At 43.6% G+C, this 19,634-nt stretch overlaps 1 protein-coding gene across 6 annotated transcripts in view; it reads right to left on the bottom strand.

The window, feature by feature from the left end:
• Positions 1-19,634, bottom strand: part of sfswap (splicing factor SWAP) — a 191,829-nt gene that overhangs the window by 95,751 nt on the left and 76,444 nt on the right. For all 6 annotated transcript variants that reach the window (XR_011882875.1, XR_011882876.1, XR_011882877.1 and 3 more), the window contains one exon: positions 17,407-17,619. Coding sequence is in view for 1 of the 6 variants with exons in the window: in XM_072240789.1 (XP_072096890.1) it covers positions 17,407-17,619 (213 nt within the window). In the remaining 5 variants the exon portion in view is untranslated. The remainder of the gene's footprint in view (positions 1-17,406; positions 17,620-19,634) is intronic.

Here is a 19,634-nt window from a genome sequence, read left to right as displayed (position 1 = left end):
AAAGAACACAATAATTTTGAAAAAAATATACATAAGATAGCTTATAATATAGAGTCATAATAGAAAGGACAGCACAAAGACAGGCCCTTCGGTCCAACTAGTCTGTGCCGTGCCTTTAAGTTGCCTACTTCCATACCCCAACCTATCCAAACTTCCCTTAAATGTTGAAATCAAGCTCACGTGCACCTCTTGTGCTGGCAGCTCGTTCCACACTCACCACCCTCTGAGTGAAGAAGTTTCCCCTTTTCACCTTTCATCCTTAACCCATGACCTCTAGTTGTAGTTCCACCCAAACTCAATGGGAAAAGCCTGCTTGCGTTTACCCTATCCATACCCCTCATAATTTTGTATATCTCTATCAAATCTCCTCTCAATCTTCTATATTCCAATTGTATGTCCATCAAATGGTGCTAAGCACAGGAGTGTCTGTAAATAAAGTGGCTGACAAGAAAAATTGTAAAGTAGTGGTGGTTGGGGGTGTGGAAGGGTAGGTTAGTGGGTGGAGGTGTTCTTGTTTCTGACAAAGGGCTTGATATATGACTCTGAAGTACTGGGAAGGATGAGTAGTATTGGATCAATATTCCTAGCCTGGCCAATATATATTCAGAAATTAGCATCTCATTGATTTTCCACCTCACTGTGTGATCTTCCTGTGCACAAACTGGCTGCCGCATTACAAGAGCAACTCAGTTCACTGCTGATGAGGCTTTGGACAGCTGTGAAGTCACAAAAGGCAGGATTTTAAATGCAAGTCCTTTCCTGTAATCAGCTCTCCGAAATGAAGCACGCTACATTCAGTACTGAGAGATTCAGAACAGTTTTGAAATGTCAATATATTAATGCAATCACCTGCAAGCTGTCTGGATTAGCTACATCAGTGTAATTCAGGGACAAAGTAGTACCTTAATGAATGTAAATGAACTGCAAAGCCAGTTCTGTTTTCTTTACTCTTCTCTGATGGAGCCATTAAACTCACTTAAGTCTATAGACTCCGGGCTCTCTCCACTGGTTAGCATTTAGGAGTGAACATTTTCAATCCAATCCTGTCCTAATCTGATATCTACTTATGTGCTTATACTCAGTGGTCACTTTATTAGGTACACCTGCTTGTAATGCAAATATTTAATCAGCCATTCATGAGGCAGCACCTCAACACATAGAAGCACGCAGAAAGTCAAGAGGTCCAGTTGTTGTTTAGACCAGACATCAGAATGGGGAAGAAATGTGATCTAAGTGACATTGATTGTGGAATGACAGTTGGTGTCAGATGGGGTGGTTGGAGTTTCTCAGAACTGCTGATCTTCTGGGATTTTTACACAGAACAGTCTTTAGAGTTTACAGAGAATGGTGCACTAAATAAAAAAAAAATCCAGTGAACGGCAATTCTATGGGTAAAAATGTTTTGATTAGTGAGAGAGATTTGAAAAGAATGGCCAGACAGGTTCAAGCTGACAGGATGGTAACCCCAGCCATTATCATGGGTTAAGGATGAAAGGTGAAAGATTTAAGGAGAACCTGAGGGAGAACTTCTTCACTCAGAGGGTAGTCAGAGTATGGAACAAGCTGCCTGTGCAGGTGATGGTTGCAGGTTCCATTTCAACATGTAAGAGAAGTTTGGATAGGTATATGGATGGGAAGGTATGAAGGGCTGTGGTCTAGATGCAGCTCAATGGAATTAGGTAAAATAATAGTTCAACATGTTGGCGCGTGGCCAAGTGGTTAAGGCATCGGTCTAGTGATCTGAAGGTTGCTAGTTCAAGCCTCAGCTGAGGCAGCGTGCTGTGTCCTTGAGCAAGGCACTTAACCGCACATTGCTCTGCGGCGACACCAGTGCCAAGCTGTATCAGCCCTACTGCCCTTCCCTTGGACAACATCGGTGGCATGGAGAGGGGAGACTTGCAGCATGGGCAACTGCTGGTCTTCCATACAACCTTACCCAGGCCTGCGCCCTGGAAACCTTCCAAGGTGCAAATCCATGGTCTCACGAGACTAACGGATGCCTATAAAAAATAGTTCAGCAAAGACTAGACAGACCAAATAGCCTCCCTCTGCGCTGTAGTGCTCTATGACCCCGTGACATCACCAACGTGAGTCAGTGACTAGCCAGCACATGTATAAAACACCTAATCAATTGCTCTCCGAGTATTGTTACCATTCCAAGCAGACATCAGTCCTGCACACCACCTCACTGTCTCTGCCCCACCAGCCCAGCTGTTGCCACATCTGTGGGAGAGTCTTTTCTCATTGCTCATTAAGGGGCTGTCCTGGAAGACAGCAGGCCTATCAAAGAGAATGATTTTAAACACCAGTTAAAATGAGAACAGAGTGAAAAGGTTAAAGACAAGAAGAAAAGCCCAATCACAGAGCACAGCTGCCAATTGTGGGATGAAAACAATGAGAGATGCAGAATCTCAGGTCTCTAGCAATCTCAAGAGAGTTGCGGTGGCTGAGGAGGTTACAGATCAAGGCGACAGAGGGAAAGAAAAATAAATTTGGCCAAGAGTCATCTTTTATGACTTGTCCAATCAATCAGCTACATCATTCTGTACAATTTTAAAATTAGAAACTTCTTTTGTTCAAGCATTTTCAGGGGTTGAAAATACATGATTACCCTTTCAAGTCCAATGAGTTAAAAATGGCACTCAAGACATTTAAATGGCACATCCTGTGGGTTAGCATAGCAGCTCTGAACTTCTGTCATTACAGAAATTTAAGAGACAGTGGTTCTAGGGCATTACTTAAAATGTCAGTCATTCTTGTCATAAGCAAATGCTCAACCATTTCACATGACAGCAGTTCCATCATGTGAAGCTTTAACTGCCCTGAGTTGATTTAATTAATGTACTACCAGCTTGACGTCTTATTAAGAAATCCACCACACTTTAATTCCACAAGATTATCAAAATTTTTACTGGCACTTTTAGGGATTACATCCTCCAATTCCAACGCAGTAGAATTAGGCCCTCTGGTTTTATAGTGAAAGAGTCAAATTCAATTTTTATTGCATAGAATTGCAGGGCTTGGGGAATCGCATTGAATAATTCTATTCATTGTCTGTGAGAGTCATAAATCAGTGGTTTTAGTGAGGAGGCAGCCCTACTGTTCAATTACATTCATGATGAATAGTGCACCGGAAAAAAAACAAGACGCAGCTCCATTGTATCAAATCACATTTAAGATTACAGCATATGGTATAATAACCATCAGTATAGACAAACGCTGACATGCAGTACAATCATGCTGTAACTTCCAATCTGCTGTTTACAGGTACAGGGACAGGGACAGAAATATTGAAAAATGGTCAACAGGCATTAAAATTGGTGGAGCTATGGATAACAGGGAAGGAGTGTCAGGAATATGAAAATTAGTGGAGCTGTGGATAATGGGGAAGGAACATCAGGAACATGAAAATTGGTAGAGTTGTAGATAACGGTGAAGGACTGTCAGGAACATGAAAATTAGTGGAATCGTGGATAACGGGGAAGGGATGTCACAGACATGAATATTGGTGCACTTGTTGATAATGGCATTACAGTATTATCTACTGTCTACATTGGGAGTTGAATATACAAGTACTAAACAGGATTGTTACCACTATACCAAGGCTCATATATAAATTAGACTTCCTTCCCTTCGGCCAAGGAGCACCAACAGCAATTAAGGACTTCAGATTGTCACTAACTTCAGATTCAGCAAGATTGAGAAACATCTCTATCTTCCCGCAAACAACAGGAATTCTGCAGATGCTGGAAATTCAAGCAACACACATCAAAGTTGCTGGTGAACGCAGCAGGCCAGGCAGCATCTATAGGAAGAGGTGCAGTCGACGTTTCAGGCCTGGCCTGCTGCGTTCACCAGCAACTTTGATGTGTGTTGTTATCTCTATCTTCCCTCCACTTGCCTTGCAGGTCACTCTTGGCAAGGTGTTGCACCTGCTTAGCCCACCCCCTCTGATCAGGGGTCATGTGAAGCCACAGGAGCAGGTAGTGGATGGCCATATGAGCAGCTGGTACATATCACAAGTCTGGTTATACGACCCATGACACCAGGCAGACAATATCTGAAGAATATTGATAATGGCTGGAGTCACCTGTTTGCAAACACACTGCCCAGAAGGCGGCAATGGCAAACCACTTCTGTAGAAAAAATTGTCAAGAACAATCATGGTAATGAAAAGACCATGATCGCCCACATCATAAAACACTGCACATATGAACAAACGATACACAGAGTGGTTGGTATCTGGAATGGGTTGCCAGGTAAAACAGTAAAAGGAGATATGTCAGCAATGCCTAAGAGACAATTAGAGAGATAAATGAACAAGCAGGGAATAGAGGGAGACAGATCATGTAACAAAGTTCAAAGAACATTTATTATCAAAGTACAGATACAAAATTCCCTAAAAGTGGCATCACAGGTAGATAGGGTTGTAAAGAGAGCTTTTGGTACATTGGCCTTTATTAATCAAAGTATTGAGTATAAGAGCTGGAATGTTATGATGAGGTTGTATAAGGCATTGGTGAGGCCAAGTCTGGAGTATTGTGTTCAGTTTTGGTCACCAAATTACAGGAAGGATATAAATAAGGTTGAAAGAGTGCAGAGAAGGTTTACAAGGATGTTGCCGGGACTTCAGAAACTCAGTTATAGAGAAAGGTTGAATAAGTTAGGACTTTATTCCCTGGAGCGTAGAAGAATGAGGGGAGATTTGATAGAGGTATATAAGATTATGATGGGTATTGATAGAGTGAATGCAAGCAGGCTTTTTCCACTGAGGCAAGGGGAGAAAAAAACCAGAGGACATGGGTTAAGGGTGAGGGGGGGAAAAGTTTAAAAGGAACATTAGGGGGGGTTTCTTCACACAGAGAGTGGTGGGAGTATGGAATGAGCTGCCAGACGAGTGGTAAATGTGGGTTCTTTTTTAACATTTAAGAATAAATTGGACAGATACATGGATGGGAGGTGTATGGAGGGATATGGTCCATGTGCAGGTCAGTGGGACTAGGCAGAAAATGGTTCGGCACAGCCAAGAAGGGCCAAAAGGCCTGCTTCTCTGCTGTAGTTTCTATGGTTTCTATGGTTACATATAAATTATACAACCTTGAGATTCATCTGCTTACAAGCAGCACAAAGCAAAAAACCCAAAGTAACCTACTTTTAAAAAAGACCAAAACATATCACACAGAGGGAAAAGAAACTTAAATCAAACAATAAAAGCAAATAACAGCATTCAGAACAAAAGTGAGTCTACGCAAATGATAGGAGTTAGATTAGCACCTGTGATGATATTGTGCTGTGTGCAGTGTGCTATGGGTAATGTGTTTCACGCCTTGGTCCCAGAGGAACATCGTTTTGTTTGGCTATATTCACGTCTGGTTCAATGATAACTAAACTTGATCTTAGTCAGTGCAAACATGATGGGGCCAAAGGACTTGGTCTTTTGCTGTGTAAGCATACCACAACTGCCTATGCTTAAATCAGGGGTACCCGCTCTGTAGGTCCACATTTCCCTCTTGCTTAATGGTATTGCTCCACACCATAAAAAGGTTGGGAAACTCTGGCTTAAATTTTCAAAATACTGGTAACTAGAATATTCAAAGTCATACACCTGTAGACATCTGCTCTCAACTTTCTATTATAGATTCTATTCAATGTTCATAATAGAGATTGATGTTATGAACTTGTCACACAGTGCTCACATCCATATGTCTGTAGATGTGGAGCTGTGTATTTATCAAAATGAAAGATGCAGTCATGGCAAGAAGTTAACTGGAGGTTTTGAGTTAAAATGTGACCATAATCATTTATAATGGAAACAGAGCAACTGATTTTGAAGCGGGGACTGAACGGTATGAAAAAATGGTCAATCCAATAAAAATGCTTTCAACATTCTAAACACAAGAGATTCTGCAGATGCTGGAAATCCAGAGCAACAACACAGAATGCTGGAGGAACTCAGCAGACCAGGCAGCAGCAATGGAGGGAAATAAACAGTCAACGATTCGGGCCAAGACCCTTCATCAAGACCTGATGAAGTCTTGAATATAGGAATTATGTATCTTATTTTCTGCCTGTCTGTCTCGTATTTTGTGTTGTGTGTTTATTATGGGTAATGCCATGTAGATTGGGGCGTGGTAAATGTGATGAATATAGTGTGATGTGAATATATTTATGTTTAGTTAGTTTTTAGTCTGGTTAGAGAGTAGGTCAGGGGTATAACTTTTTGTTGAGCATTTAAGAAAGCTTAGTTTTTACTTTTTAAGTACGATTAAGACCGCCTAAGTTTGCTTGAAGACAGCTTATTTCATTATATCACTAGTTTTAGTTTCATTAACTCCTTTATCCTACAAGACTGTTCGTTGTTGCTGGTTTCTTAATAAAGGATTGAACATACTTTCTTCAGCTTAGAACTTTGTTATTGGAGTCCACCATTAGGTGTCAAACCACGCGCCCCCCCCCCCCCCCCACCACCACCGCCTAAGTCTATGAGTGGTTTTGGTTTGTTTTAAGGGAACTGCTACACTGAAGGGTCTCAGCTACTGTTTATTCATTTACATAGATGCTGCCTAACCTACTGAGCTCATCCATCACTTTGAGTGTGTTGCTCTGGATTTACAGCATCTGCAGAATTTCTTGTGTTCCTAACTTTTCCTATACTCATGTCCTGGCTGGTGAAAGCCAGTGTGCAATGCACCTCCTTCATCACATCACCGTCTACCCTCATCTTTTCCAGTTCTGATGAAGAGCCTCGGTCTGAAAGATCAACTGTTTATTAATTTCCATCGAAGCTGCCTGCCCTGCTGAGTTCCCCCAGTATCTTGTGTGTGTTATTTTCACCATTTAACATTTGCTACAACTTTAATACAGTTTATAGAAATCTATAAGATCTCAATTTAAGAAAAAAATCAATATACATCAAACATAATAAATCAGTCAGAAAATAACACACTGCTCTCTCTGTACTTTCATTTATTCCAAATGAGAAACACTCCAAAAGCTTGGTTTCCTGTGCAGCAAGCCTGACATTAAAATTATTTTTATATGTGATGCAGATCCACTCAATGGTGGAGATCAGACGTGCGCATTGCCTCTTAGCTGTGGACTTATCATAACTAAAATGAAGATGAAACTCTGTAGATAACACCCTAACACAAAGTGTGGAAAAAGCGCGGTCTTACTCCTAATAAAACATACAGCAGGATGGAAAAGGTTGCTGGCCCCTAACCATGGCCCGATTATAACTACTAAACTCTAATGCTAATCGTTTGCAACGTGAAACGTCTTCAAAATGATGGGAGAAAAGTGAAATGTTTCAACCAGGAGTTCCCAAACATTTTTTTTGCCATGGACCCTTACGACTGACTGAGGGATAAGTGGACCCCAGGTTGGGAACACCTGGTTTAAATCAAGATCCCGGCACTATTTTGCAAAAATAGTTTCAGGGGACATGGAGCAAAGGCGAATAATCAAAGTTTATTTATTTTTGTTTTATATTATTTAGCGATACAGTACAGAACAGGCCCCTTCTACCCAGCAACCCACCTATTTAACTCTAGTCTAATCATGGGACAATTTACAATGACTCATTAACTTACTAACCGGTATGCCCCTGGACTGTGGGACGAATTTCACGCAGTCACAGGGAGAGCGCACAAACTCCTTACAGACATCGGAAGGAATTGAACCTGGATTACTGGCTCTGTAATACTGCTATGCTACTGTGCTGCCCAGGATGTGATGCGTATTAGTGATGAGCTAATTGAATGTAGAAGAGGTTCAAGAGGCAAAATGGCCTTCTCCTCCACTTACGCTCACCTTCCATTCAGAGGCCATACCCATGTCTGAAATCATTCATTTCCAATAAACCTTTAGCCTTCACTCAACAAGAAAGTGATGAAACTCCTGATGACAAGTGACAGGGGCTGAGATTTTACAGTCAGTGGTGAGAAATCAGCGCTCAACAATAACTCTCGGAGTTAATTCGCAGGTTGAGTCAGTGGTGAGCAAGGCAAATGCAATGCTAGCTTTGATTTTGAGAGGTCTAGAATATAAATGCAAAGAGGTAATGTTGAGGCATTCTAAAGCACTTGTGAGGCCTCACTTTGAGTACTTTAAGCCGTTTTGGGCCCCTTATCAGAGAAAAAATCTGCTGACATTGGAGAAGAGATTCACAAGAATGATTCTGGGAATGAAAATCTAACGTATGAGAAGCGTTTGATCCCTCTGGGCCGGTATTCACTGGAACTCAGAAGAACGAGAGGGGATCTCAGTGAAACCTATTATATGTTGAAAGGTCAAAAGGCCTAATTCTGCTCCTATATCCTATGGTGTAAAAAGCTGCCATCTAAGACCAGCAAACTCTATCAGATGGACCTTCCTTTTTTAAAATATTGGTTGCTATTAAAGATCAGCTCAGTTTAGGTTCAGGAGACCCATCCAAGCTGACAGCAAAGAATTCTTAGACATCTATTCTCAATATTAAAAAGTTAAATACAAGAGGTTCTGCAGATGCTGGAAATCCAGAGTACCACATACACAAAATGCTGGAGGAACTCAGCAGGTCAGGCAGCATTTATTGAGGGGAATAAACAGTTGACGTTTCGGGCCGAGACACTTTATCATGAGTCCTGATGACGGGTGGTGGTTGCCTCAGGACTACCACCACCAAATTCAAGAACAGTTATTACCCCTGAACCATCAGGCTCCTGAACCAGAGGGGAAAACTTCACCTACCTCAACACTGAACCGTTTCCACAACCAACGGACAAACTTTCAACAACTTTTCATCTCATGATTTTCATATTTACTGCTTTTTCTTTGTTTCTTTGTGCTTACTGCGAATGCCCACAAGAAAGTGAATCTCAGGGTTGTATATAGTGACATATATGTGCTTTGATAATAAATTTACTTTGACTTTCCATAGAAGCTGACTAACCTTCTGAGTTCCCCCAGCATTTTGTGCGTGTTGCAACGTAAAAAGCATTTTAACCAATATTTTCAACAAGTCACAGAACAATGATGTCAAAATGAATAATTTCAGAATCCAATGAGTTTATCTGATTAAGTTAAAATCCACACACAAAAATATTATTAAATATAATGACTAATCTCAAGGTTGTATACTGCATACATATTTTTTGATGATAAATGTGCTTTGCATCCTTGAATCTTTAATTGCGGCTTGGTAGGTTGTTAAAATTTACCTCTCAAAAGTAGTTGTAACATTTGCCAGGAATCCTCGAGACTGTGATTAAGAAAGTTATAACATTGCCCGCTTGGAGCACTGAACTAGTGGCCTTCCCTGTTTAAGAGTGTATGCTCCAGTTCTGGAAGTTGTTGTTATTCTCATAGTGTGAAGATGCCAATGATGACAGTTTTCCCACCTTAACAATCGTAAAAAACCTGGGTCAAGATTAAATGTCAGAGGGCAGGAGAAGCTTCTCCTACCGTGATGCGAGCACAATCTGTTGCCAGGATTAGTAACAATGACAGAAACTTAATCAACCTTCAAAATTAAACCAGAAGAGATACAGGAAAAATAATAAAGGAACAGATTCAGAGAGTGGGTGCGTGTGCCTGTCTCTGTCCATGTCCGAGTCTGTGCCTATCTCTGTCCCTGTCGGTGCCTGTCCGTGTCCGAGTCCAACTCTGAGCCTGTGCCTGTCCATGTCCAAGTCCGAGCCTGTGCCTGTTCGTGTCCGAGTCCAAGCCTGTGCCTGTCCGTGTCAGAGTCTGTGCCTGTCCGTGTCTGAGTCTGATGCTGAGCCTGTCCGTGTCCGAGCCTGCGCCTGTCCGTGTCCGAGTCCGCGCCTGCCCGTGTCCGGGTCCGCGCCTGCGCCTGTCCGTGTCTGCGCCTGTCTCTGTCCGTGTCAGAGTCCGAGCCTGCGCCTGTCTCTGTCCGTGTCCGAGCCTGTGCCTGTCCGTGTCTGACTCTGAGCCTGTGCCTGTCTCTTTCCGTGTCCGAGCCTGTGCCTGTCTCTGTCCGTGTCCGAGTCCGAGCCTGTGCCTGTCTCTGTCCGTGTCTGAATCTGTGCCTGTCCGTGTCCAAGTCAGTGCCTGTCTCTGTCCGTGTCCGAGTCAGTGCCTGTCTCTGTCCGTGTCCGAGTCTGTGCCTGTCCGTGTCTGTGCCTGTCTCTGTCAGAGTCCGAGCCTGTGCCTGTCTCTATCCGAGTCTGTGCCTGTCCGTGTCCGAGTCTGTGCCTGTCCGTGTCCGAGTCCGAGTCCGTGCCTGTCCATGTCCGAGTCTGAGCCCGTTTCTATCTCTGTCCATATCCGAGTCAGAGCCTGTCCTAATCCGAGTCAGAGCCTGTGCCTGTCCGTGTCAGAGTCCGAGCCTGTGTCTGTCCGTGTCCAAGTCCGAGCCTGTGCCTGTCCGTGTCCGAGCCCGTGCCTGTCCGTGTCTGAGTCTGTGCCTGGGCCTGACAGTGTCCGAGTCCGACTCTGAGCCTGTCCGTGTCAGAGTCTGTGCCTGTCCGTGTCTGAGTCTGAGTCTGTGCGTGTCCGAGTCCGACTCTGAGCCTGTCTGTGTCCGAGCCCATGCCTGTCCTAATCCGAGCCTGTGCCTGTCCGTGTCCAAGTCTGAGCCTGTCTCTTTCTGTGTCTGAGTCTGAGCCTGTCTCTGTCCGTGTCTGAGTCCGAGCCTGTGCCTGTCTCTGTCCGTGTCCGAGTCCGAGCCTGTGCCTGTCTCTGTCCGTGTCCGAGTCTGAGCCTGTGCCTGTGTCTGTCCGTGTCCGAGTCTGAGCCTGTGCCTGTCTCTGTCCGTGTCCGAGTCTGAGCCTGTGCCTGTCTCTGTCCGTGTCTGAGCCTGTGCCTGTCTCTGTCCGTGTCTGAGCCTGTCTCTGTCCGTGTCCGAGTCTGAGCCTGTGCCTGTCTCTGTCCGAGTCCGAGCCTGTGCCTGTCTCTGTCCGTGTCAGAGTCTGAGCCTGTGCCTGTCTCTGTCCGTGTCCGAGTCTGAGCCTGTGCCTGTCTCTGTCCGTGTCCGAGTCTGAGCCTGTGCCTGTCTCTGTCCGTGTCCGAGTCTGAGCCTGTGCCTGTCTCTGTCTCTGTCCATGCCCATACCTGTGCCTGTCTCTGCCCGTGCCTGTCTGTGTTCGTGCCTATGTTTGACTGTTCGTGCCTGTGTGTGATAGTCTGTGCATGTGTGTGTGCGTCTGTCTGTGTGTATGCAAGAGCGAGTGTCAGTATGGGGGCTGGGTGGGAGAGAAAAAAGCAACTTTTACTGCTGATACGAGGAAACCTACAGATGCTGGAAATTCAAGCAACACACATAAAAAATGCCGGTGAACGCAGCAGGCCAGACAGCATCTCTAGGAAGAGGTACAGTCGACGTTTCTGGCCAGAACCCTTCGTCAGAACTAACTGAAAGAAGAGATAGTAAGAGATTTCAAAGTGGGAGATGGAGGGGGAGATCCGAAATGATAGGAGAGGACAGGAGGGGAGGGGTGGATATAAGAGCTGGAAAGTTGATTGGCAAAAGGGATACCAAGCTGGAGAAGGGAGAGGATCATGGGACGGGAAGCCTGGGGAGAAACAGAAGGGGGGAGGTGAGCCCAGAGGGTGGAGAGCAGGCAAGGAGTTATAGTGAGAGGGACAAAGGGAGAAAAAAAGAGAAAAAAAAAAGGAGGGGGGAATATATATTAAATAAATAGATAAGGGATGGGGTGTGAAGGGGAGGAGGGGCATTAATGGAAGTTAAAGAAGTCAATATTCATTTCATCAAGTTGGAGGCTACCCGGACAGAATATAAGGTGTTGTTCCTCCAACCTGAGTGTGGCTTCATCTTGACAGTAGAGGAGGCCGTGGATAGACATCAGAATGGGAATGGGACGTGGAATTAAAATCTTTTTATATATTTTTAATTTTGTCCCCCCTTTTTTCCTCCCTCTGTCCCCCTCACTATAACTCCTTGCCTGCTCTCCACCCTCTGGGCTCCCCTCCCCCCTTCTCTCTCTCTCTCCCCCCAGGCTTCCCATCCCATGATCCTCTCATATCCCTTTTGCCAATCAACTGTCCAGCTCTTGGCTCCACCCCTCCCATCCTGTCTTCTCCTATCATTTTGGATCACCCCCTCCCTCTCCCACTTTCAAATCTCTTACTAGCTTTTCTTTCAGTTAGTCCTGACGAAGGGTCCCGGCCCGAAACGTCAACTGTAGTTCTTCCTATAGATGCTGCCTGGCCTGCTGCGTTCACCAGCAATTTTTTACTGCTGATGTTCTGTTAGTAGACCATAAGACATAGCAGCAGAATGAGGACATTTGGCTCTATGAGTCTGAACCACCATACCATCGTGACTGATTTATTATACCTGTCAACCCCATTCTCCTGCTTTCTCCCCAAATTACTGACACCCTGACTAATCAAGAATCTATCAACCTCCGCTTTAAATATATCCAATGCCTCTCCCTCCATAGCTGTCTGTGGCAATGAATCCCAGATTCACCACCCTCTGGTAAAAGAAATTCCTCCTCAATTCTGTTCTAAAAGGACGCCCTTCTATTCTGAGTCTGTGCCCTCTGGTCCTAGACTCTCCCACTATAGGAAACATCCTCACTAGCTCCATTCTATCTGGGCCTTTCAATATTCGATAAAGCAGGATACAAAAGCTAGAAAGCACGTACCACCAGGCTTTAGGAGAGCTTCTAGCTCACTGTTCTCAGACTTTTGAAGGATTAACTGAGATAGATAGCTTGGTTGGCATTGAGCAGTTAGACCAAATGCCCACTTCCACAAGATCATAAAGACATAGGAGCAGAATTAGGCCATCTGGCCCATCAAGTCTGCTTCGCCATTCCATCCCTCTCAACCCCTTTCTCCTGTCTTCTCTCCATAACCTTTGATGCCCTTACTAATGAAGAAGCTATCAACCTCCACTTTAAATATACTGTTGTGAGTTGCCTCTTGCGTTGTTCCACTGAACATTGTAGACATGTTACGTTGGTGCCAGAATGACCCTTGTGAGCTGCCCCAGTACATACTTAGGTTAGGTTGCCTGTTAATGTGAACAACAGATATCACTGTATATTTTGATGTACGTGTGATAAATAAATGAATCTGAACCTGAAGGTAAAATTGGTAATAATTCTTCTTGTGTAAAGGGTGGGAGCTTTGTTGTTTCAATTATTCACTCTATGGTGTTTCTTGTTTCATGGATGTTTGTGAAGAGGATGAATTTTAGGTTGTATACTGTATACAATCTCTGATATTAAATGAACCTTTGAGTTATTCCCTTCAATAAAAGATGGATAATGGCACGAATTATTTAGGCTGAGCGCTTTTTATCTATGCTGTGATTTCTATTCTATTTTTGTAACTGTAAATCAAATCTTCATCCAAGTACCCAAAATAGCACATCAAAGTTGTGCCTGAAATTTAACGCAATTTAATTTTATTCTGACTGCCAAAAAGGAACTAGAATTTTAAAAATTATAACAAACTGCATTTTGATCATAATCTTAAATACCAGAGACAATTCAGAAAATTAAATCAACTGATCACACGGTAAAATTCGTGGCATTCAGAAAAAACATCATTATTTTGCAAGAGCATTTACTGCTGTAGGCACGATGATCATAGGAATCTAACAGATTAAAGAAATGACTTCTTTTAGAAAAATAGTATTTTTATTTTTTATCTTATGTTTTTGAGATACAGCGCAGAATAAGACCTTCTAAGTATTCAAGCCACATTGCTCAGCAATCCCCCAATTTAATCCTAACCTTATCACAGGACAATTTACAATGGCCAATTAATCTACCTACCTCAATGACTACAGACCGGTGGCATTGACCTCCCACATCATGAAGACCCTGGAGAGACTTGTTCTGGAGCTGCTCCGGCCTATGGTCAGGCCACACTTAGATTCCCTCCTGTTCGCCTACCAGCCCCGACTAGTTGAGGATGCCATCGTCTACCTGCTGAACCGTGTCTACGCCCACCTGGACAAGCCAGCGAGCACTGTGAGGGTCATGTTTTTTGACTCCTCCAGTGCATTCAACACCATCCGCCCTGCTCTGCTGGGGGAGAAGCTGACAGCGATGCAGGTGGATGCTTTCCTGGTGTCATGGATTCTTGATTACCTGACTGGCAGACCACAGTACGTGTGCTTGCAACACTGTGCGTCCGACAGAGTGATCAGCAGCACTGGGGCTCCACAGGGGACTGTCTTGTCTCCCTTTCTCTTCACCATTTACACCTGGGACTTCAACTACTGCACAGAGTCTTGTCATCTTCAGAAGTTTTCGGATGACTCTGCCATAGTTGGATGCATCAGCAAGGGAGATGAGGCTGAGTACAGGGCTACGGCAGGAAACTTTGTCACATGGTGTGAGCAGAATTATCTGCAGCTTAATGTGAAAAAGACTAAGGAGCTGGTGGTAGACCTGAGGAGAGCTAAGGTACCGGTGACCCCTGTTTCCATCCAGGGGGTCAGTGTGGACATGGTGGAGGATTACAAATACCTGGGGATACGAATTGACAATAAACTGGACTGGTCAAAGAACACTGAGGCTGTCTACAAGAAGGGTCAGAGCCGTCTCTATTTCCTGAGGAGACTGAGGTCCTTTAACATCTGCCGGACGATGCTGAGGATGTTCTACGAGTCTGTGGTGGCCAGTGCTATCATGTTTGCTGTTGTGTGCTGGGGCAGCAGGCTGAGGGTAGCAGACACCAACAGAATCAACAAACTCATTCGTAAGGCCAGTGATGTTGTGGGGATGGAACTGGACTCTCTCACAGTGGTGTCTGAAAAGAGGATGCTGTCTAAGTTGCATGGCATCTTGGTCAATGTCTCCCATCCACTACATAACATACTGGGTGGGCACAGGAGTACATTCAGCCAGAGACTCATTCCACCCAGATGCAGCACAGAGCATCATAGGAAGTTATTCCTGCCTGTGGCCATCATACTTTACAACTCCTCCCTTGGAGGGTCAGACACCCTGAGCCAATAGGCTGGTCCTGGACTTATTTCATAATTTAGATATATTACTACTTAACTATTTATGGTTCTATTACTATTTTTATTTATGGTGCAACTGTAACAAAAACCAATTTCCCCCGGGATCAATAAAGTATGACTATGACTATATAATTCCCACAGTTCAAAGGAAAGCCACGTGGTCATGAGAACGTATAAACTGCTTACAGGCAGCGGCAGGAATTGAAGCCAGGTCACCTGTGCTGTAAAGCGTTGTGCTAACCATACACTATCATGCTGCCCTAAATAAAGGAAAATACAATCTTTACTTAAGTAAACACTACTTGAAGTGATTCCTAAACTCAGGAGATTCTGTAGATGTTGGACATCTTGAGCAACACACACGAAAAGCTGGAGCAACTCAGGCAGCATCTATGAAGGAGAATATACAGTTGACATTTCGGGCTGAGACTATTCTGCTGAAAGGTCTCAGACCAAAACACTGACTGTGCATTCTCCTCCATAGATGTTGCCTGACCTGCTATGTTTCTCCAGCATTTTGTACGTGTTGCAGAAGTGATTTCTGCCTCGTAAGATATGATATCCCATATTTCCTGTACATATTTCACATCTTTTATATCTTTTACATTTGTTTTTCGCCTTGGATGTGATTCTGGAACTGTTGGAGCCTGTGTTTTGCTGTTTGGAGATTGATTGGGTGTTCCAGCACTCTGCAGTTTCCGAAAGGATTCCTGAAGGCAGTGGTGGTATGAGCGAACCTCATTGTGGTCAGGCTACATGCCAATGTTTGACTCCATTTTGATTAAAGCTTCTATTGTTCTAAAGTGACGAGGGAGACTGAAACATCAAGGTGAATGCAGAAGCTTGGAGATCATTTGGGTGCTTCAGCACTCTGCAGTCTCTCAGAGGTCTCCAGCAGACAGTGGAAGCGTGCGCGAACTTTGTGTCGAGAAGGTTGCAGGACAGGGCGCAAGCCGTTGTTTGACTCCATTTCGCCAATTAGAGCTTTTATTGTTTGCCAATTAAAACAAGGGAGATTGAAGAATCAAGGCAAGTACAGACAGCAAGCACTGGCTGCCTCTCTTTTGATTGCTCTGATACGGAAAGGGAAAGGTCTGCCACTGAGCCCAGCAAATGCCCCCCAGGTTTACTGCATTTTGGATGTAGACATGGACTATTGACTTTTCTTCCTCAGTCTTAAATTTTTTACATTTTCTGTTTTTCACCTGATCTTTCTTGTTTCTTTTAGTGTGGGAGAAGGGATTTGGGGGTCAATGTGCCTGTTCTAATTTGTTTCTTTTTTTTTGTGCAGGGAGGAAGGATTTGGGGGGGTTAATGATTGTGTTGCCTTTCTTTTCTTTCTTGGTTTAATGGCTACCCAGTGAAAAATTTCAAGTTGTATGCTTTGATAATAAATGAACCCTTAAGTGGCTAGTTTAAGTAGAGCATGTTTTATTACAAGAGTCCACTTTCCTTTCCTACCGAATAAAGATAATTTGAGTGAACAGACTACTTGGGATACTTACACAATTAACATATGAAGACTCTGGGCCTATACTCGCCAGTTCAGAAGAATGACGTGGGATCGCATTGAAACCTATTGAATATTGAAAGGCCTAGATAGAGTGGGTGTGGTGAGGACGTTTCCTACAGTGGGTGAGTCTGGGACAAGAGGGTAAAGCTTCAGCGTAGAGGGATGTCCATTTTGAAGAGAGATTAGAAGGGATTTCTTTAGCCAGAGGGTGGTAAATCTGTGGAATTCATTGCCACAGATGGCTGTGGAGGCCAAGCCATTGGGTGTACTTAAAGCGGAGGTTGACAGGTTCTTGATTAGTCAGAGGGTCAAAGATTACAGGGTGAAGGGAAGAATGACTCTCAGGGCTGCATATAGTGACATATATATACTTTGAACACAAGAATGGGGTTGAGAGGCATAATAAATCAGCCATGATGGATGGTGGAGCGGAATCAGAAGGCCAAATGGCCTATTTCTGCTCCTCTACCTTATGGTCTTATGGAATGAAGAAATATTTCAGTTTTACCTTGAACTAATGTGTTTTCAAATAAGAACAACAGACTCAGCAACGTGCAACTCAAGTCCTGGAATTCCAATGCCAAAAAAAAAAAAGAGGCAAATTGATCATATTTGTTATTCTGTGGGAAAACTCACTAAATTTTGGACCAATGCCTCATTGTCGGTATTATTTTTAACATAGGGTGCCAAGATGTATTAAAGCATATGCAAACTAAGAAAACACGACTCTCTCCACATTTTCTGTGACCAACAGGTTCAATAAAATATGGAAAATGAAAAAATGGAAAGTAATTACTGCTCGGCACAACAAAATACAATCTATTTGAAGCAAAAGGATAATTTCCCCACAAAAGTCAGGCTCTAAATTTAGCACAGAATTACAAGAGAACACAGTCTATGTTTAAAACATCTCCTCTAAATGTCACGCCTGTCAGCTTACCTTGTTTTGCCTCTATTTCCTCTGCTGTAAGTTGAGGTTTCTTTTCCTCAGGAGGGAGGGAGGGAGGGATATCTTTGCTGGCTTCATTGTTGACAGCTTCCTGTATGTCTTGGTCTTCATCACTATCATCATCCAGTTTAACTCGCTTTTTCTCCAGCGGGAGCATATCATTTTCTTTTGCCTTAATCGCAAAACTTATCGGCGCGAAAGATGCTGTGAAGGAGATGCCCAATGTAATGAAAGTTCCCCACAATCAAGACTTTTAAAAATAAACTTCCTTCTCTGATCAAAACAAAATACAGTGGATTCCAGTTCATTGGGCCATTAGTTAATCCGGGCAGCCGCTTACTTAAGGCAACTTTTAAAGATTAAAAATTAATTGAAAAATAGCTGCAATTCCCCCATTATTAAGGACACTATGCCATATAATTGGGACAGGAGACTGTTGCCAAACAGTTTCTAACTAGTATCAGTTACATGCACTTGTGTGCCCATTAGACACTAAACCATGCTTAGAGCGAACAGTTTTTAAACAGCATCAGTTGTGTGTGCTTGTTATCCATTTGAGCCAAAGGGCGCCAAATCAAAAAGCAATATCTGATCATTCCTGACGAAGGGTGTCGGCCCGAAACGTCGACTGTACCTCTTCCTAAAGATGCTGCCTGGCCTGCTGCGTTCACCAGCATTTTTTGTGTGTTGCTTGAATTTCCAGCATCTGCAGATTTCCTCGTGTTTGCATCTGATAATTTTGCTTTTTTAATTGTTAAAAAAAAAACTTTAGGCCTTGCCCAAGAGTCCACGACACCTATCTACATCAGGTGTCTGCACCAATTTTTTCCACTTACAGTCAATGAAAAGAACATGGTAATGCATGTACACTGGATGAATTCCTCCATCAATAACTAACAAACAGTTTATTTTTATTTTATATCAGGGGTCCCCCACCTTTTTTGCACCGCAAACCGGTTTAATATTGACAATATTCTTGCGGACCAGCCGACCTGGGGGGGGGGGGGGGGGGGGCGGGGCGGGGGGTGTTCAAGTAGGGTTAAACTCACCTCAGCATGTCTTTTACAGTTAGGGTTGCCAACTTTCTCACTCCCAAATAAGGGACAAAAGTAGCAGTCAAATCCCGGGATACTTTACCCCAGGAAAGACTACCATGACCATGAAGCCTTGCGTGGGCACCTGTGTGCGCATGTGTGTATGTGCTGACTTTTTTTCCCACAAATTGGTTTTGCCTTCATCTTCCCGACTATATTGTACATACATTATTTCTACTTTATATAGGCTGTGTATTTATCATATCATTCCTGCTTTTACTATATGTTAGGGTTATTTATTTTCGGTTTTATGTGTTTATTTGGTAGCGAGGGAAATATGGAACAAGGGTGGTCCCGTATGGGACAAACCAATTCAGCCCAATATACTGGATGTCCCGGCAAATACGGGACAGTTGGCAACCCTATGTTCAAGTTCAACAGTGCGTGACAGGGAATGAGGAAAGATGCAGCTGACTCATATCGTTTCCTCACGGGCCGGTAGCACATGCTCTGCGGCCCACTGGTTGGGGACCGCTGTTTTATATGGTGATACAGCATGGAGTCAGCCCTTTGAGCCACGCTGCCCCATCCCAACAAACCTGATTAACCCTATGCTAATCATGGGATAATTTACAATGACCAGTTAACCAACCCAGTACATCTTCAGACTGTGGGAGGAAACTGGAGCACAGGAGGAAACCCACGTAGTCACGTGGAGGATGCACAGACTCCTTAAGGTGGTGTTGGAATTGAACTCTGAACTCCAGAATACCACAAGTTATTTCTTTTTTATACCTCTTAAACTATTTCCATGAAACTTTAGCTAATTGGGACAACTGCTTAATTGGGCCAAAATGTGCTGTTCCAGATTTGTTCCAATTAACCAGAATCCACTGTACACATTATCTGCTGTTCTATACAACCCCTAAGAAATGTGACTCTTTTTGGTATCCAGAATATTCAGAGCAATGTGCACTGAATGGGCACTGAATAAACCACCGAATCAGGTTTATCATCTCTGATTCCTATGACATGAAATCTGTTTATTTTCCGTGTAGTACAGTGTAAGAACATAAGAATTACTATAAATTACAGAACAATGACTCTGCCGTAAAAGGTCCCAACCCTGGCTGCCAGAGGAAGAGGGTTGCTGGGGGCTAGGAACCCCACCCTATAAAAACCCAG

This window comes from Mobula birostris, chromosome 22 (assembly GCF_030028105.1).
Source record: "Mobula birostris isolate sMobBir1 chromosome 22, sMobBir1.hap1, whole genome shotgun sequence".
Taxonomy (NCBI): domain Eukaryota; kingdom Metazoa; phylum Chordata; class Chondrichthyes; order Myliobatiformes; family Myliobatidae; genus Mobula; species Mobula birostris.
The sequence above is the reverse complement of the archived record's forward strand: the minus strand, read 5'-3'. Positions and strand labels throughout refer to the sequence as shown.